General features: G+C 46.9%; 6 protein-coding genes and 1 non-coding gene across 7 annotated transcripts; 1 reads left to right on the forward strand and 6 right to left on the reverse strand.

Annotated features, from left to right (window-relative positions):
• Window positions 1–177: 177 nt before the first annotated feature.
• V865_007640 (uncharacterized protein) lies at window positions 178–2,714 on the reverse strand (the record flags this gene model as incomplete). Its single annotated transcript, XM_066231384.1, has 6 exons — window positions 178–563; window positions 629–1,526; window positions 1,594–1,727; window positions 1,785–1,974; window positions 2,041–2,131; window positions 2,203–2,714. 6 exons carry the CDS (start codon window positions 2,712–2,714, stop codon window positions 178–180), a joined length of 2,211 nt encoding a protein of 736 aa, XP_066087481.1.
• Window positions 2,715–3,386: 672 nt separating this feature from the next.
• Window positions 3,387–3,935, reverse strand: V865_007641 (uncharacterized protein; the record flags this gene model as incomplete). The annotated part of the gene is made up of 1 exon (XM_066231385.1): window positions 3,387–3,935. One exon carries the CDS (start codon window positions 3,933–3,935, stop codon window positions 3,387–3,389), a length of 549 nt encoding a protein of 182 aa, XP_066087482.1.
• A 549-nt stretch (window positions 3,936–4,484) lies between these two features.
• On the reverse strand, window positions 4,485–5,780 carry V865_007642 (uncharacterized protein; the record flags this gene model as incomplete). Its single annotated transcript, XM_066231386.1, has 3 exons — window positions 4,485–4,897; window positions 4,960–5,087; window positions 5,200–5,780. 3 exons carry the CDS (start codon window positions 5,778–5,780, stop codon window positions 4,485–4,487), a joined length of 1,122 nt encoding a protein of 373 aa, XP_066087483.1.
• Window positions 5,781–6,241: 461 nt separating this feature from the next.
• Window positions 6,242–6,356, reverse strand: V865_007643. The gene has a single exon (XR_010725603.1). It is a non-coding gene; the product is annotated as a 5S ribosomal RNA (ribosomal RNA).
• A 264-nt stretch (window positions 6,357–6,620) lies between these two features.
• On the reverse strand, window positions 6,621–12,501 carry V865_007644 (uncharacterized protein; the record flags this gene model as incomplete). The annotated part of the gene is made up of 11 exons (XM_066231387.1): window positions 6,621–6,698; window positions 6,759–6,815; window positions 6,877–7,328; window positions 7,396–7,493; window positions 7,550–8,629; window positions 8,678–9,045; window positions 9,100–9,403; window positions 9,455–9,484; window positions 9,548–10,707; window positions 10,782–11,626; window positions 11,682–12,501. 11 exons carry the CDS (start codon window positions 12,499–12,501, stop codon window positions 6,621–6,623), a joined length of 5,292 nt encoding a protein of 1,763 aa, XP_066087484.1.
• A 633-nt stretch (window positions 12,502–13,134) lies between these two features.
• Window positions 13,135–15,251, forward strand: V865_007645 (uncharacterized protein; the record flags this gene model as incomplete). Its single annotated transcript, XM_066231388.1, has 5 exons — window positions 13,135–14,422; window positions 14,492–14,568; window positions 14,634–14,670; window positions 14,725–14,805; window positions 14,869–15,251. 5 exons carry the CDS (start codon window positions 13,135–13,137, stop codon window positions 15,249–15,251), a joined length of 1,866 nt encoding a protein of 621 aa, XP_066087485.1.
• Window positions 15,252–15,384: 133 nt separating this feature from the next.
• On the reverse strand, window positions 15,385–19,205 carry V865_007646 (uncharacterized protein; the record flags this gene model as incomplete). The annotated part of the gene is made up of 21 exons (XM_066231389.1): window positions 15,385–15,745; window positions 15,811–15,942; window positions 15,999–16,134; window positions 16,196–16,216; window positions 16,273–16,382; window positions 16,438–16,599; window positions 16,666–16,754; window positions 16,807–16,826; window positions 16,880–16,902; window positions 16,959–17,053; window positions 17,110–17,161; window positions 17,220–17,313; window positions 17,368–17,441; window positions 17,498–17,537; window positions 17,606–17,903; window positions 17,965–18,072; window positions 18,123–18,159; window positions 18,210–18,603; window positions 18,662–18,917; window positions 18,972–18,984; window positions 19,045–19,205. 21 exons carry the CDS (start codon window positions 19,203–19,205, stop codon window positions 15,385–15,387), a joined length of 2,676 nt encoding a protein of 891 aa, XP_066087486.1.
• Window positions 19,206–19,520: the final 315 nt, after the last annotated feature.

The raw sequence follows: 19,520 nt of genomic DNA on the forward strand, positions 1-19,520 counted from the left end.
AGAAGCATACAAGAAGGATTGCTTACAATCTTGGTGATCTCGTCATCATTGGGCTTATGCATACGCATCATTCATCTATTGTAAAAGTACAACAAAGCATTCCACATATACCTTTCCTTTCCGATTATCCGACAAAGTCATATTATACTATAAATAAATCTGTACCACTATATGATTCTAAGCTTTTGTCTCCGGGCCAGCTATTGCTTCAGCTTCTTTCCTACTTGCATCTTTTAGCTCCTCCTTCATCCCTTCACCATCTGAATGGGAAGGCTCAGTGACAGTCTCTTCGCTATCCGCTCGATCTCTAGTCTTTCCTGGTGGGTTTCCAGCGGTCGTATCGTTCTCCTCCTTCTGATCCTTTGGCTCATCCTGAACGTGATGACCCTTCTTAGCGGATCTCTTAGCTTTCTTACTTTCGATCCAAGCTTTCGCTTCCGCTTTCTTAGCAGCTTCATCTTCACTCTTCTTCAATTTGATGTTTTTGACGAACAATAGAGTTATAATCAACGAAAGACCGATGACGGGGGTGGTGAAATAAAATACCGCGTTGATACCTTTGGCTGTAACAGAGGATGTCCCAGGTCAGCTCGATATAATGTAGTAGTTGAGTATTAGGTACACTCACAATAAGCTTGAATGACAGAGTTCACCTGGTCCTGCGATAAATTCAAGTCTTTTACCAATGTGGGGTCCGCAAGAATAGTATTCAACTGATCATCATTCAGACTACCACTGATCTCATGTTTGACTCTATTGTTGACGATTGCATTTCCGACGGCCAGGGCAATTGTCCCTCCCAACATTCGACAAGCATTTCGTAATCCAGTCGCAGTAGCCATATCAGCTCTGGATACCCCGGATTGGATTGCTACTAGGGAAGTCTGGAAAGTCTGTCCGGCACCAATACCAGTGATAACTTGATAGATCGCCAATTGAGCTTCGGAAGTATCGGGTTTGATGCTTGACAACAAACCCAGACCAATCGTCCAGATTGCAAATCCAACGACCAAATTCCACCAGTAATCGCCAGTCTTGGACTGGATGATACCCGCCGTGAATGCCGTACAGGTCTGGACCAACATCAGAGGTAAGGTAAGTACACCAGATCGAATAGCGGACACTTCTCTGACGACTTGAAAGTACTGAGGTAGGTAATAGAGCGAGGCGTAGAATGCCATCCCGTTAAACAACGTCGTGGCGTAGCATGCAGCGACAGAGACGTTCTTGAAGATCCGCATTGGCACTAGAGGTAGACTAACGACTTTCCATTCGACAATTAGGAAAACACCAAGCAATGCTAGACCAATGAGTAAGGGAGCGAGGACAGCAGCTGAGGACCAAGCGTACTGAGAACCTCCCCAAGACAGTGCGATGAGGATCAAGGATGCCCAGCCGAGCGTTAACAATGAACCGTAAAAATCGAGTTTCTTCAATTTTCCCCATATCGATCCTCTGACTCTGCGGAGGGGAAGGAGGAAGACGATGATCACCATGGCCAGGGCCGTGAGAGGTAGATTGATGTACTGTGACAACCCCCATAACATGTCAGCTTGGTCTTGTAGCCGATCGATCAGCGGTCATGACACTCACAAAACACCATCTCCAGGATGCTTTTTCAGTGAACACCCCTCCCAAAATGGGCCCACACGAGTTCGCAAGAGCGACAACGACACCAGTTATACCTTGGTATTTTCCTCTCTCCTTGATCGAGACCACGTCGGAGACTGCAAAGCAGAAATCGATCAACCCCAAAAAAATTCAACTCAAAACAATAGACTCACTGATGATCATGGACAAAGTCAAAATACCTCCACCTCCTATACCCTGAATGGCTCTGAATATGATCAACTGGATCATTGACTGGGCCAGTGCGCATGCCAGAGAACCCATCAAGAAGATGAATAAGCACGCGAGTAGGGTGAACTTCCGACCAAAAATATCGGAGACTCGACCATAGATCGGTTGAGCGGTCTATGAGACATCGACATGTCAGCTATCTCGAATCTTATTTAGGCAAGAGAGGGGGAAGTGGCTTACAGTGGATGTCAACAGATAGGCAGTTCCGACCCAAGAACTGATATCAGCTCGATTGAAGACTTTACCCAGGGTAGGCAGAGCGGTAGTAACACTAACGCAGCAACGTCAAGTCGTCAGCTGATCTGGTGTATTTCAGAACTAGGTAGAACATCTATCACTCACATGGTCTGATCCAGTAACGAACAGAACAAAGCACATGTCAAACCGGCAAACACAGCTATCACCTGTCTGACGGGTAAAAGATTGGTCTGATCCTGCAATTCAATCTCTTTCTTCTTCCCGAGTCTTGACTTTTTACCTTCGATTTTCTTCTCCTCGTCTATGGGTTCCCCTTCTTGATTATTTGGATGGTTGGGTGAGGTAGGTTGATCACTATTCCTACGGGAATGAGTGGGCGATCCATCTTCATGCTCGTGTTCATCGTGGGTATGTAGGCCATCGTCTTCATCCAGATCTTGCTCTTGATCTTCAGGATAATATTCACCAGTCTCGTGAGTCGCCATCCTAACCAAGGCATTCCTCGTATGTATACTTCCCGAGGTAGGTACACGCGATAACCCATTGTTATCGATCTGAGGGGAGGATAAGATCGTAGATCGCCTGGTGGATTTACGCGTATTGGTCGGTAGTATAGGAGGGCGAGTGACAGTCGTCTTGGGATTTGTTGAAACCATATTGTCTGACGAGGTATATTGCTATTTCCGTCTTCAAGTGAAGTTGCTACTAGGGTGAGATGTAATGTTACTTTGTGATTCCCTATTTTTAGGCGTCTCGATTGCAGGAGTGGTGTAAATACCGATCTTCTCGGATGACCGGTATTGAACGCCGTCAGTAAACTCTGCGATCGGGTTGAGTGAGTGATTATCTTCTTCACAAGCTTCTGATCCTGATAGTCGGAATGGTATAGACAGTTTGAGTTGTGACAAGAAGTATGTACAGAAGTCTGAGCGTCAGGGGGGAATGATAAGAAGAGAAGAAGAGTCAAGATGACTTTCGGTCGTCCGACTGGGTGTACTCTCGATGTCTTTCAGGTGACACCGCGCACATTTCTTCTACAATCGGTCAAATCCGAACATCCAAATTTTGGTTTGGACGTGTAGGTGGATCCCGAAAATCCCTGGTGCAAACACGGAGATGACCGATGAATATTCGTATTTATACATTCCCAGATCTGCTTATGGTCTGTTGACGTCAGGATTAGAAAAAGTTGGGAATAAGATCATTACCGAACAAATCGTGTATGTGGACACCTGAAATCGCTAACTAGTAGAAAAGGATGCATTCGTTTGGAAATCTGGGTATCTCATTGCTACCAACCACATACAGCTTCCGAAGAGAATTCACGATCAAACGTGATCCTCCTTCTCCTCCTCTTCGTTGTCTGAAGGGGGTTCCGGGAAGTTTGCAGATACGTCCTGAGTCAAGAAATCGCAGGTCTTCACCATAGAGTGTTCGTCTTCCTTTTGGAAGTTCAGTATCAAGTCGGCTGTATCTCTAGCGTCATTATGCCATATTGGATCCTTCCATTCTGCAATCAGATCATCCCCTGATCTGATCATGATGCGTATATCATCTTGGCTGAATTGGACTGGGACAGCTGAACTTCTCAGTACAAAATCCCTCTTGGCAAGATATGAGTTGTTGTCATCCTTCATCTCGGTAGAGGATCTGAGATGGTTTAGATCATGAAGTGAGGGCAGATTGAACGTTCTACCTTGAACTTGATAATCTTCATACCTCTCCTCAATGTGGCCATCAAGAATCCCACGTCGACTTGACACCCTTTGTAAGATCTTTGTCAGATCTTGAGTCGTCCGATCAATTTGCTCCTGAGGGGATGAATGCTGGTTGCTTTCCTTGTCCTCTTCAATCCGGAGATCTCTGCCCACATGCATAGCGCTTTCTATGTGGGTTATCAATCTCTCTCCACCTTCTGGAGTAAGACCTGTCTTTTCGTGATCGGCCACAGAGTGGCAAACCACTATTTCATTCGAGAAGTTATATCAAGCTCCGAGTGGGACATGTAAACATACTACAGGGTAGATGACAAGGGCTGAGACCATACGACACGACACACGAAGCCTGATCTCCAATGAAAAGAGGGGCTTTCTTCGCAGCTTTGCTCGTGCCCAGAGCGCGTGAAGAGTGAGACGCTTTCAAGTGTAACTCATGCTTCTCTACCTTCCTTTATTGTATAGCCCTTAGATGTGAGAAGCAGTCAGCTTTGAGCCCCCGAACCCACCAAGATTCGGAAATAGCAGACCCATGCGTAATTCAGGGTGACATAGGAAGATTGAGGGGCTAGAAAAGGAAATATCAAAGTGATGTAACACAATCACGTAGACATCCATTCTCAGATCATCCCTTCACGTAGTCGCGCAATGTATACAAACTATCTTGGACGCGTGACTACGCCAAATGGAAAGCAACCAGGTATATCATGATTACGGGGCCTTCTTTGCGAAGAAGGCATTGAGATCAGTATGAGATCCTTGTTCGTCTCCATGTTTGGCAATGTAATCAGCAAGATCGATTGAATCACCTCTGCAGAAACTTCGGCGAAGATCTCGATGGAACAGTTTAGAATTACGATCGACCTCCTTCGAAGAATTGCCACCATTCACTCCTGAGCTTGAGAGTCCCCCAGAAACCGCTGCAGTGTCACTGAATACAACGTTATCGTCTTCGAACGTATCTTGAGATGTGAATCGAGGATCTACAGGCAAGAGGGTTGTCGCACCTCGTCGAATTGGAATGCCATCTTGACTGCACAAGATAGCTAAAACTTTCATGACTTCACTTTCGACTGTTTCCCTCTTGTGCTTGCTGCTTGCATATGTTTTGGATCTTTCGATCTCTTATGGGACCGAATATGGTCGAGACCCAAATGAGCAGCTTGAAGTAAAGTGGCTTGCTCACTTAGTGAAAGCTCTCGGGAAGATGGCCTTTCAGGGTCCAGTAGTGAGAGTGGACGCTGATCAAGTCGAAATGCGACTGTTTCAATGTTATCTTCTGATTGGGCTTCCTCTCCATCACCTCGGACCGCTCTATAGTGCCAGAAGTATCTTGGTTGAGGTGCCTCTGTGAGTTTGTTCAGTACACTCAGAATGCTCTTTCTCGCCAAAAACGCTGATTTAGCTTTCTGCTCAAGATCAATACATTTCCTTGGCGAAGAAATCTGCCACATCCCTTGTGTGACCATGCGTCAATGCTTCGTTGAGTCGAGCTTGTACCTCACTTGCGGAGCTTTGTAAGATCCTTAGATCAGAGACCGATTGAATATCGTTGTAGTCTTTGAACACCGGATATTTGGTCTTTCGAATGATCGCGTTATCAGGTGAACTCTGGCTCAGACCAGCATCATACAATTTGTATAGCAGAGTGGACCCTGTCGTGTTGGTATCACCATTGATACTGCACAGGGTATCTCCAAGCGACTTGAGATCACCCTTCCAAGACTCCATTGGCAAAGCGATATGCTTCTGGTTCATGAATCTCGGATCGAGCTCAGAGAACATCTGAGTCCTTCTGGTAGATGCCGCTAGTTTTATAGCTTCGGCCAGAGTATCGGCCAAACCCCCTCTGACATCTCTATTGAGATTATTCTTAGGATGGGTACCGGATGACTTGGATCGATCGTCGATCTTCAAAGTAGTGGTGATGGACTGATCACCGTCAACCTCTTCCAGATCGGATGTCAATGAGAGTACTTGGCCGACACTGCTTTTGGTATCGGACATAGTGTATTGTTCGCGTGTAAAGGATCGAATGCGATTCTCGCAACTTGTAACACTGTCTGAATTTAAGAATAGAGCGAATGAAAACCCCAACGTACCGTATGTCGAGCCGATATAGTGAGATGAGTGGCAAAGTTGAGATGTATTCAGAAAGTACATTAGCGCTAAGACACAAATGGATGTGTACCATAGGCTATGCACCATCGTGAACATGAACCGAGTTACGAAATGGCAAAGCATCTTTGGAAGGCTATTGTCAATCCTCACCTTCTCGGAGGCCAAAACGCTGACAGCCATGTGCGACCGCTCCCGGCCTTTGCTCCACTTTACAAAGGATTCTGATTGTCTGGTCTTTCTGGCGACATGCTTTTGTGGCTTCTTGAAGAGTGTTCACGGAAAGAAGAAGGAAGGGAGGAAGAAGACCTTGGAAGTCTAACTAGCTAGACCAGGTAAACGAAATAAAAAACTACAGCACTCGGGATTCCCAACTGGTCCCCCACGTTGGTACTAACCGAGCGACACCTGACTTAATTGCGCAGATCTAACGGGATGCGATGTTTCACAGATTCTATGACCGTAGATAGAAAATCACATTGGCAGAGCAGTTATGCAAAAGAACGCAAGTAAGAAGAAGTGCTCGCTAGCAACCCATATATGTGTGACATTCAGAAGGCAAGCATCAGAGGCAGGTTCTGACAAGACATCATTCGAAATGTGCGACAGTCTGTTCACTTGCCTTGTAGTTCATGGCATACGAATATGCATCGTTAATCGTTTCAGTCTCAGTAAGAGATACAATGAATGATATATACAACTAGAAAAGCATGGGCATTATCTGCACGACTACAGCACTGATGGCAAACCAGCAATTTTCTTCATTCCACTTCTTCGAGAAGGTTTTGACCATTTGTCGGGACAAGCCTAAAAAATCACCGAAAGGGATCAACACCTAGTGCGCTTCAACAACACGGATTTACTCACGATGAAGTAATGCTTGAGAGCATTCTCGAACCTATCGCGATATTGATCGGGTGGAATCTATCGCAATAGCAATGTCAAGATTTCACATAATACGCAAGTCAGACATATTGTCACTCACAATAGTCACTTCTCCACCTCTATTCAGCGCTAATTTTCCTCGACTTTCAATATTCTTGAACAGGTTATAACTCCCAATGGCATCTACCAATCCCACCACCAACTCATGTTTCCCTTCGTCCACGCCTATGAGCAGTGAGTAATCCATGATCGATTGCGAAGAGAGGAATTTGGTATCTAGCGATATGGCTTCTTGAAGTATCCTCTTAGCGTGAGGTTGAAGCAATACCAAGTCTTTTTGTAATCCTTCCAACCATTCTCCATCGAAAAGTGTCATCTCAGGTTTAATCTCGACCTTAGTATCTGCTTCGCCTCTGGACATTTTGTTCACTCTTCTACCTTCTATACCTTTGAGGTCATATGTCCTAGAGATACTTTGCTTGTAAAACAAATTTTCCATCACCAACAGATCCATCTGACGTCTCGTTCCAGCTTTTAGATCATTAATTTTCACTATACCGATCGAAGTTTCAGTCCGGATGTACCATTGGTAACCCGTGCAAAATTCAACTCAACTCACCAGTATAGAAGCCAACTATTTTAGCCAAAGAAGTAGCTTTGTTATGCGTCCCGGCGAGATGATCGAAATACTGAGGTGCAATATCCAATAAAGCATGCCTGACTGTAATTTCAGCTATCATATGATAATGCGACCATAATGAAGCTGAACTTACGTATCACTGACATTCCACTTGGTCACCAGCTCCTTGACGATATACCTTTTATCCGTAGTAATGAAGAATGCAGCCTTGCTCTTTCCACCTTGAGCATCCCAAGCGTTCGTTCTACTCAAACTTTGAATCAAGCTCCTATCGATCGCGCATCTCCTTCTAAGAGTGTCAAACGCCGTCGCATAGTAGACAGTACATCCTAATCTCAGGCAATCTCCGAGGGTGTAAGAAAATTGAATATGTGGTCTGTCATCTATGGAAGACAATGGATTGTCGACAATCGATAGCATGCCCAACGGTCCAATCAAAGAAGATAGAGATCTGTCGGTACCCTTTACTCTGATAGAACCGATAGACTCGCCGACATCACTACCAAGTTTCAGAAGCTGATTGAGAGAGTTGCTGAATGACGAAGTGACAGAACCCCACCCTTCTTTTTGGGAACTGCCAGGAGTTTGTGCTGAACCGGAGGGGGCCAGATGTGATGAGGGAGGAGTTGAGGGTGGGATGGAGGTGCTGGACACACTTCGCGCAGTGGTAGGTCGAAAAGCCGATGGTGGGGCTGGTCGATCGGTATCACTCATCAATCTACGCGTACCTCTAGGGGATGATCGAACTCGAGGCATTGCATCGGTATCCGACTCTGCTGTAGCGAGAGCTTTTGCTACACCGGATGGCGAGCTTATCGTGAGAGTAGGATCTTGAGCAGTAGCTTTACTGATCGTCTTCACTAGATCACCTAATCGGTCAGATGACTGCGTTTTCCCTTCGACCTGTTCCAGTGAGAGCTCCAACGAAGGGGCATTCGGAGCGAGCGAAAGACCTAATGGCGGTCTCGGAGGCTGGGGCAGCTGAATTTCAGACTTCTTTTTGGTGATGGTCCGCAAACTCAGCAGGTCTCGCGGCGTATCGCGCCGCTTGACTTCGACAGACCAGCTGTCTTCGGTAGCGCCCGTGGCAGATTTGCTCTTTTCGGCTATAGGTGCTCCACTCTTGACAGTTGCAGAGGTCGATAGGCCATCATCTGATTGTGCCGCAGTGGATTTCGCAGTACTCGTAAGCTCGGTGAAGTAGTCCGAGGACCTACATAAGAAGGTCAGTGATAGCTTCAATGAGAAGCAATAGACTCACGAAAGGGTGTAAGCAATGATAGACGCCGGTTCATCAACCCTGACTATGACTGAACTACCAGGCAACGCAACAGTCCCTTTCTCTTTCGCATACTCCGGCTCACATCCTGCCAGGTCGTTCATTAGATCTGCTGCCCCTGCATACTTTTTCTGCCAGTCAACGAACGACATTCTGGTATCTTTGATCTGCCGGGAGAATCGCCTGCGTGTGTCGTTGATTTGACTGGGTTCGGTCTCTGACAACATCTGCAGCAAATCGGCTTTCGATTTTCTGACAGATGTTGACAAATCATCTAACGCAGTATTCTTCTCGTTGACCACCTCTGGTCCCTCAGGAGCAGCTGTAGCATTATCTGAATCAAAATGATGCTACGAACCGATGTCAGCACCTCCAGGAGATCGTTGCGCTGAGATCTTACTCACAAGCGAGTCGATTTTTCGCTCAACAGCCTCGAAGTACTCGGTGATCTCATTATTTAAAGATGCTACCGTTTTCTGCGCTACCTCCTTGCGAAGGATACCTGTCATCGCTGTAGACACGGGTTCTTTCCCTCCTTTTCTCTTGGTGACATTCGGCCCCACTTGCAGTTTAGGTAAACGAGTATCAAAGATGGATATTGATTCGACGCTTAGAGAAATGACGAGTCCGGACGTGCGGAAGTAGTACGAGCTAGACATGCTATGAGAGCAGTCGGTCGAACGATGGAGGATCTCGGTGTAAATAAGGCTAATACAAGTAGTCAGTAACGATCCGTATCAGGAAGTTATCAAGACCTACATCTCTAAAAGCTTTCCCCACGAATGTGATCTGATAAATGTAAGTGATATCAGTCAATAGGTAACATCTGGGAGAACGAGGTTTTTCGCTCACTTGGCGTTCCAACCCAATCCTCTCGGTTCACCAATCCTGCTACATTTTCCACATTTGGTCCACACGTCTATACCTTCTTCTTCAATATCCTGTTTCTCCATACTCTCGATTTTCAGTGAGACTTTCTTTCCAGAATGTATCCACCACCTGACATGCTCCGCTGAAGTAGCTGTACATCCGGGTCTGGGACAAACCATATTCTCTTCCTCTAACTCTTCTTGCAATTCGTCTAAAATTTGTTGAATCGTCTTATCTCGTTCCGTATCCCAGTGTAAATACGTCGAGGAGGTAGGTGTCTGACAGATGTGTACTTCTGTTTCTCCATTTTCCATCATCAAATCCAGACCTACCGAACGAAGGACTTCCAGTCTTTGCAGCCGTATCCAACCTTCGAAACCATCGATATCACTTGACAGAGCTCCCAAACCGGCTCTAACATCTCCACCCAGCCTGTAATTCATTGCCCGTCCATGTATCGGATCGACGGGTTTGTTGTTGTTGTTCAGAAGTTTGCTAGGGGAGAACATGGACGGACTGGAAGGAGGGAGTCCGTCGACCACCGGGCTACCTTCTTCTTCAGCCTCTTCTTGTGCCTTTTCTCGTCTAAGCCTGTCTTCCTCTCGGACTCGTAGGAGAAGGGGTGGCATTGGAAGCGTCATGCCAGGGGTAGTGGAATGTATCTGTTGTTCGAGCTTAGAGAGAACAATGAGATATCTCTCTGTTGGGTGCTGCATAGTTGTTATCGCTGGTAAGCCTGCAGTGGAGGTATTCGCTGGATTAGGTATGGCACTCTCTTGTGAATTTGAGGTACTCCCAGACCGAGGTGTTATCGGCAGTTCGGGAGGTGGGTTGCTAGTTGGAGCCGCTAAGTGGAGCGGTTCATGAGCTTCGGAAGAGCGTCGTTTGCCCATCAAACCATCCCATACATGTTTTGTATCTTTCCCTAAGCGGTGGAAGAACCCTTTCGATTTTCCCCCTCTCTCCTTGAATGAACCTTTGCGATGCAAGTCGCTGGATCCTCGAGATTTCGTTGGAGAATGAGGGATCGAAGCGATGCCTGAGGAGGGTTTTGGAGGCAGAGGCGGTTCGTCTAGCTCTCGAGGTATTCGAAAGGCGTCCAGGAGCTCGAGCTCCACCATCATGCTTTGTATAGTATACATCTGTATGACGAAAAAGTCGATGATAGATATTGACATCAGTGACATGACAGACAAAAAAAAATAGGTCCACTCACCACAAGCTGAAAGACCTTCTGCAAGGCAAATTTCTCATCTTCGCTTTGCAACCCTCTCACCACCAATGTTCCTCCAACTACACCGATTTCGCCTTGTTCTGCTTCTTTTCTTGGTATGTCATCTTCCAGACCAGATATGACCAATGATAAAGCTCCTCTATCAGACGTTCCATAATCTTTCTCTGTGCCAGACCAAGTCGAAGAATGGCCAGCTTCCGTCCCTTCAGTAACGGATCGGTCTGTTTCGGTTTCCGTATCGGACGTTGCATTGGTCGAATCATCGCGCAGGGAAGTTGAAGATCCCGGTGAACCATTGAATGAATCAAAGATACTTATTCTCTTCTTGCTTGGCTTTTTCAGCATACCCTGCCTCCAGGTTCCACTACTACTGCCATGAGATGGCAAGGCGAATTGACCTTCTACGAAATCAACTTCAGGCTGAAACTCCGGTTGTACCTCTGTTTTGGGTCCGATAGTCATCTCACTCCATCTCCCACCTGATCCGCTCCACCATTTCTTATTTCCTCCATCCGAGTCAATGCTTGAAACAGATTTCTTGCTCAGAGAGTTATCCCGTTTCAGCCGTAAGGTGCTACTACTGGCCTCTTGACGACGTATCGGTGATGGAAAGTGAAGACAGAACACCGGTTTGAGTAACTCAGTGTCGAGACGAGGTTGATCCGGTAGTGAAGCAGGAGTAGGTAGACCGAGGTCAGAAAAACGAGTTCTGGATGATGAAGCGGGGAGATGTAATCTGTCTTCGGAAGACCGATACTCATACAATGAAGATTGCGGGAAAGCACCAGGCACATCGCGCTGGATAGTACCATATTTTGGGAAGTCGTCTTAGCAAGAAGTCAGTCGTGAGCTGCTCAATAAGTGATGAACAAAGATCCTCACGTTCCACAACTTCCCACTCATCTTTCTTTGGCAAAGACAGTCTGGCATACCCCTTCAGACCGCTAATGACCTGACACCATTCTCTTTGCTGCTCATCTTCGTCATTTCCTTTCCTGCGATCGATAGGATGAGAAGTTGTAGAGGGACCTGGGGTTATTGTGGTGGAATAAGAACTCGATGCGACCGATGATGGACGACTAATACTTCGGGAAGGTGTCGATGATGTAAGGGGAGGAGGAAGAGGAGAACCAGGAATGGTCAATCTGCCTTTGCCAAACGGATCAGACTCATTCACCGAACTCTTGCGACTCTGTTTTCCACTCTTGGCACCTGTATTACTCCCCCCTGATCTGAGACTGTCTGGTATACCTTCGGTTAAGATTTTCTTTTCTTGACTTTCCTTCCATACAGCCTTTCGCTTGATTGCACCTCTGGTATATTCTGCCCAATCCAACTTTAGCAACGCTCTTCCCTTCCTTCCATTCTCTGGGGGTATCTGCGGTACAATAACACCTTCCCATATCGCCTTTTCCAGAACCTCCACCTGACCTTCTGACCACAGACGTTCTTCCTCGACAAAACCATCCTTCCTGCCAGCAGGTAGTCCAGTATTCCTGTCTCCTTGGACCTGCTGTTCTAGCCATTGGTGAAGTAGTCCACGAAGGTGGCGCAGGTAGGTCGGAGGGAGTCCAGCGGCGTTTTTCCGGGGTGGAGGTGGTGGTGAGGTTGAACGAGGCGGGAAAGGGTCTATCGGAAGGGGCTTGGACGGGGACGAGGGGGTAGGAAGGGAAGCGGGGGAAGGAAGATGAGGGGATGACATGTTTTATTGGAGTCACGAGCTGAAGCTCATGTACAATGGTGCAGTTGCAGGTGAGAAAGCATGATATAGACCAGTGAAGGGGTCTTGTGTATGCCTAGGGTGTCTGAGCTGCTGTCCCAGAGCCAAGACGTGTTGGGAGGTCGAGGAAAGTGAGATGTCAATGAACCAGGTTGTTTCCGGTTATTGGTGAGACAGGTTAACTAGCCGCGAACTTGACTCTGTCTATACGTATCCACTGGTCGATACCCCTGTGGGCTTGTGGGCTTCTTGTTAGGCAATGACTTCGTCTGGTACGTATGTATGCATAGGAAGATGAGATTGGGTTTGCATTCACCATCCTGGACCATTGTCATAGCCATCAGATTGAATAAACACCCACCCCACACCACGTTGATCCCACGTGCCAAACACGCCCAGACGTCGTCGTGGCTGCTTTTCCCATCGTCGCGTGAATTGTTGCATCATATCCTATCATGTCAACACCACCATCCTCGAGAACCATCATCCATGTCTCACTAGGTCAGGATATACTCATAGGAGTTCAGCCCTCCCTTCACATCCCCACCCTCCTTGTCGTTGTGTACCTTGTGCGATCTCTCTGGCTCATGCTCCTCTCGATCATAGCAATGCACCATGTCTTACTATCATGACCCAAGGGTCAACCCAACATATGAACAAGCATTTCCACCATATAACCCTCGAACCCAGCACCTATTCCCTTATCCAGCTCAGCCAGGTCCGTCCACCGTGTATCAGCCAAGCGTCAAAGATCAATCATACTATGCGCCGAATGCTGGTCATTATCATCCCTCACCGCGGCCTAGAACAGATCATAAGAGCAAAGGGTACAGATATCTCGAAAGTCTGTCCACATCAGTGTCCAACCTGAATATCGACCCCACGTACAACAACGCTTATGATACCTCTTACAATCCTGATCCAAGAGTCAGAACTCATTCCGATCCAGTCTCACCAAATTACAACAAACGTCTACCTGCCTTACCGCCTCCTCCACCTTCGAATCGCTTTGAAGCGTATCCGTCGATGAATGATGCTGGACCTTCTCACCAGAACTTGACGCCGCCACCTCTGCCACCTAGACCCATATCTATGCCTTTGCCTGAGACCCATGATGACTTACCCGAACCAGTAACGGTTTACTCTGTGACAAAGCACAACCAGCGTTTAGACGGCCCCGAATCACTAGGTAGTAACAGTGATTCAGCTTCGAAAAGTCAGAAGGCTTCTTCCCCTCCCAAGACGTTCAGGCCGTCTGTCCACCCACACTCCAAACCCCGTCTATCCGACGAGAATCGCCTACGACCCCCGTCACCTCATACGCCACCACGACCTAAATCAGACTCTGCCATACCTACATCCTCGAAGAAAAAAGGGAAAGGAAAAGCTACCTCCACTTCCGCTAGTACACCTAAGAGCAAGACAAAAACGCCAAGTAGGAGAAAAGAGAAAGAAGACGATCGAGATTGGAATCCAATCATCGATCTGACTATTTCTTCTTCTGAGAATGATTCAGAAGATCGCAATGAGAATATCACTCCTCGTTCTTCCGCACGTAGGAAACGCGCCATATCCGAACAACCTGGTCGGACGTCCGCCCACACTAGTACACCGTCCAAATCCGTCAGTGGTAGTAGATCTCGTACACCTGGTATAGATAGTACGCCAGGTGTAGTGCAATGTTCAGGATTCACAAGAACCGGTCAACCGTGTAAGCGATTGGTGAAAGTGTCAGCTCCCTACCTTTCAGCGAGAGATACGAATGTCGAACAAGGTGGTGATGAGAGAAGTGAAAAAGTCATGGGCAGGTATTGCAAAGATCATGCGGGCATGATATGTCAAGTGGATGGGTTTTATTGGAGAGGTGATGTTGATAAAGCAGGAATATGGATTGAGTTCAATGGTGCGTACCGATTCCGAAGAATGATCAAACGAGGTGGTGTGGTGCTTATGAAAAATACCTTTCTTTCAGAATTTATTCCACCTGATCTTGGGCAGCAGACTCAAACTCTACTAAGGATGACAATGGAGAGTAAGCTTACGGCCAAGGTGCGCAAATATCATTGATTATGGAAGGGTAAGAAAGAAGAACTGATATTCTACATTGTGCGTAGGAATCATCCGGTTATTTGTATGCGTATGAGCTTAGAGGCAAGTTGAACTCATCCTTCATCTAATCTAGCACTGATCATCATCCCATTGTAGACCTCGAGACCCCCTCTGTAGCTTACTTCAAAGTCGGTAGAACCGATAACGTACCTCGCCGAATTGGTGAATGGACGAATCGTAAGTTTCTATCTTCCCACATAGACTCGTCTAATTCATTGATTTACTGTATAATTTCGGCAGAATGCCAATCTAAGAAACCTACTTTACGAGATATCTTCCCTCTCCCACCATCGAAAAATATCAAAAGCGGCTTACAAAGATCAGGAACAATGACGACCTCTTTTTTACCTGGAGCTACCACTCACCTGAACCCACCTTCCAAAGCGATGAAACGATGGGAGAGATTGGTTCATCTCGAATTATCCGAAAGGAGTTCATCCGGTTCGAGGGAAAGTCAAAAAGCTTTTGAAAAAGTGAGAGAGAAATGTAAAGATTGTGGATTATCCCATCGAGAGATTTTCCCAATTTATAAGAATGGTAGCCAAGATCGAGTGTACGAATCGATTGTCATGGAAGTGATATGCAGATGGGATAGATTTATCAATCGTATCACGGAAAAGTAGTGGAAGCGTTGATCGACTGGCACGACAGAAGACGTGCATAGTCATATCACGTACAAATCAGGTTGTATACATGTACATAGAATACCAAAAAAACCAAAATTATATGATAGCAAGATATACTCTGCAGAAACGACTATTGCGTTGGCATGATGAATTGTGAACCATCAAACACCGCCCCATTGCTTTCAAACATGCTGACCATCGCATTGATGTCGAAACTGAAACTGTTGATATTCCACGACTCCTGGGATCCCCTGTCCACCAACACCGACGGGGCAGGCATCGGATTATTGATATTGTCAGCCGGTTTGATGTTCTGATTGGAACTTGATCGCGGCTGGTCATTCGCCGGTGAGATCGTGGGCCCCTGTGAGTCAGGTGTGAATCCGCTGGAACCGCCCGGAGTGACCATCGTTTGAGTAGACGCAGTTTCTGAGACAGTAGCGTATGCTCCGACAGGTCGACCAGATGCGACGATATCTTCCATGGAGCAACTTGATCCAGAGACACGTCAGCAAAATAATCGAATAATGGCATGGAAACAACCTTGGCTACTCACGTGTACAAAACAGTAAGAGGTTTTCCATTTCCATCGCTTGACTGGTGCTCCATCTGTGCCAGAAGATCATCGACAATTCGCAAATGCTTGACTGCAATTGGGAATCGTTCCGAATATCTCTGCAGCGCGAGACTGAGAAAGAGATCAGTGTCACTTTTTCACAAAGGGACAAGTGAGACTTCACTTACCGGAAGACCTCCACTTCTGACCTGAAGACCGAAGCTGATACAGGATCACCAGCCTGAGAAGCTGCCTCGATGAATCTAAGCAGTCCTCTGGCAGCCAAAGACCAGGTGAAAGAGCAATGAGGACCGAACAGAGTCACTGAATCGCAAAGTCAGCTGGTACTCATCATTGAGATAAGACTGAATATTCGGATACTGACAATCGTAACTGGTGGCAGTGACTGAGAAGGAGAGACGTCAATCAGCTTTGTTTCACGATTCAAGCATGGCCACCCACTATCATATAATAGGGACAAAGCTGCTCGTATAGCAGCAAGCGTCATACGAGCTCCTTCATGAGTCCAAGTATCCTTGGTGACCAAGGGCTCCCCCAAGCAGATGCTTGCACTATCCGACAGTCAGCAAGATAGCTCGTGTTGGTTAGCTAGACGTATGTACGTACGTGTGGAGGATCCAGAGAGTTTGGATAAGATCTCTGTCCAGCGCTTCGACTCCCTGATCAGCTTTGAAGGAGGTAGGCCGTCGAAATTCTGGCGGAAGGCTCATTCTGAAAGTGTTAATCTGGGACAAGAGTACTCTGAAGGTTGGATGTGAGAGGTATCCGCTACGCATCGTCCATGGATTCAGTCAGTACGAGTATAGCAGTGAAACAAGCGGAGATGCGACTCACGCGATACTATGGGTGCCTCTGCTATACCGACGGAAGAAGATTTGCACCTCTGTAAACAATTTCAACGATTTGATCAAAAGGCAGAAACTCTGTAAGACCGTCAGCATCCTTCGCTCGTGACAAAACTGTCCAAGCACTCACATCACGATGTCGTGGCGGATCTGAAGTTGTCAAGGGGGTTAGCGATTTCTCTCGTAAACATTGGTCGACTTACGATTAGTATATAGATCAGGGGATCTATGTCATTGAATTTGTTAGCCTAGCATTCCTAGCAATAACACCACGATACTAACTGTAATGACTGCACTCCTGTCAATTCGCCATGTCCGATGTCATACGTAGACTGCAGCACGGGCAGTTCTACAGTGATTTCATCCTCGCTTAAAGACTGTATCGAAATGACATCAGGATCTCACAGCCATCTGAAGAACGAAATGCGCTCACGCTTGGCCAGGTTGTACTAGCAGTGTTGCAACGGTCCAAGATGTATGCCATCCTAAAGACGCGCAAGCCTCAGTCGTGATCTCGAGCGATGCGAACAGATGCATACGTACCACCAAGTCCGATCCCTTTCCGCTTGGTCCATATCACTCGCCGCAGGAGGCAAAAGCGAGTTGACGCCTCGGGATAGAGTGTTCTGGGGGACATCTGCGAACACGAGTTAGCTGTGTTCATGCATTCACTCGTGATTAGGTGACCTACTTGCAGACTCGTTGAGACGCATGGGAGTGGCCATTCTTATGCATGCTCCAGATTCCATCCATAGATCGGTCCACCTGTCGTAGATCTTAGCACATTCCTTGAATCTCAGAGGACACTTGAAGGCACTCACCAAGCGTTGTATTGGTCAACTGTCGTAGCGATGATATAGGCTGGCGGGAATGTAGTCATCAGTCATCATTCAGATAAGCTTGAAAACTTCTTTCAACACGAGACTCACCTTGCATACAATGCAGAAATTTATCCCCTCGGTCGATACGTGCTGAGAACGTTTGGAATGCTTTTCGACGATGCCATAGTTGGAATCGACTCAAGGGCGTTGTGGTCTCCAGTTTACGGGCTGCTGAAGAGCTGGTGAAATTGAAGTGAGGTTCGGTTGCAGATCCGTCAAAGTCTTTTGTTGGATGGGTAAATTCGTTGGAGGAAGCGCCAACGGGGAAGTATGCTCGTGCAGCCAAGGAGGTTTCAGAGATAAAGTTCGAGGTTACAGCTAGAATGGCATGCAACAATGGTTGCGCCTGACAAGAAAATCGAGGAGATGAGTGTCTGTTGATTCTCATTAGTTCATGAATTACTCACGGGGAAATCACGATGGGTAGGTGGCAACATCAGGTTCTGCAGTATCTGATTCTTGTTGAGCATTTTGGGCAGGGTGGGAACCTTCTCGAAGAAGACTCGGACCATATGCTGAAGGTCAAACGTCAGATGAATATATGCGATCTTGAGGATGTACTTACTTCGACGACTTCGTACTTCGGGAGATCCTTCGGCCAACTACACAGGATATCAGCAACGTTCATCTTCGAAGCTGTAAGTTCACCTACTCTGGCCAGATCAAATCAAAGAAGCCCGATAACGGGTCCGATTGAGATGGGTCACTGAACGTCTGATTCGCCGACAAGTCCTTTCCAGGAGACTCAAGACCAATTCCGCCCATAGAGAACGACGAAATATTTTGCCAATTGCCCTGGTTTGAGAGATGTTGTTGATGCGCCGGATTTTCCGATCCTGACGTCGATGCCGACATGTATGTTTGTCCGTTGTAGGTAGGAACATTTTGTACATATTGAAGATTGGATGTCGGTGTTATGTAAGCGTTGCCCCCGTGGGAGGCAGACTGCGAGGGTTGACCAAGATGAGGAGCAGCATTATCCGTTAAATTGATACTCGAATATTCAAGTCCTTGCTTCTGACCTTCGAGAACGCTATGACAGGCAGCTGAAGAATGACGTGTAAGTACTCAACTTCGACGCTGGAAGGATGTGAATGAGCTCACCGATACGGCCTTCGAGTTCGTTCAGTTTTGCTTTTTTCACATTGACTTCCTGATCCTGCTCATCTTCTCTGCGTTCTTGTGCTGCTGCCAATGCCTGTCTTTTCGCTGATTCCCTCCTTCGACGGGTTCTGGCACTTGGCTCTTTCGGTTCATCCCATGAACATGGTTCACTCTCCAGTGCATGATCACCCTTGCTGACGCCGCGCTGTCTTGGTTTTTGACAGTTCGTGCAGACCGGTTTGACGGCATCGCATTTCTGGGCCCATGTCAGCACGTTCACTCGGTCACGTAGAAGACTATATGTACTCACTAGTTTCCGTTTGCTGAAAGACAGAAGACCTTTTCAGCGGATATCACACACAACAAGGAGAACGTTGACTCACCGACACTGGTGGCAGGCTGCATTACGAGCTAGGACTTTGGGTATATCGGTATCTGACAGAGCCGCTGACGAAGCCGATTGTGCCGTGTTATGAGCGGGATTATCCGTCAAGCCAGTTGCCATTATCGTGCTGATGCTGAGTGAGGGGTCCAGCGCTGACATGATGCCCTTGCTGACGAGGGGTGATAGCGATAGAACTGCAGATGAGGCTAAGATAAGATTGGAAAAGACTATGAGATTGCGGTGTATCGAGAGTGAAACGGATGAAAACAAATACGACGTATGAGTGAAAAGTGTGACCAAATAAGATAAATAACCGTGTTCGGTCATAGATCACCTAATTTAAACTTGTATCACCCAATCCTAATGACTCATTAGCCAATGCCCGAGGGTCACTTTGATTCCGCTAATCCAGACTACAAACAGCTTGTAATGCATTACATCCGGTCACGTGGTGTGTGCATGCTATCGCCAAAC

This window comes from Kwoniella europaea, chromosome 2, assembly GCF_036810445.1.
Source record: "Kwoniella europaea PYCC6329 chromosome 2, complete sequence".
NCBI lineage: Eukaryota > Fungi > Basidiomycota > Tremellomycetes > Tremellales > Cryptococcaceae > Kwoniella > Kwoniella europaea.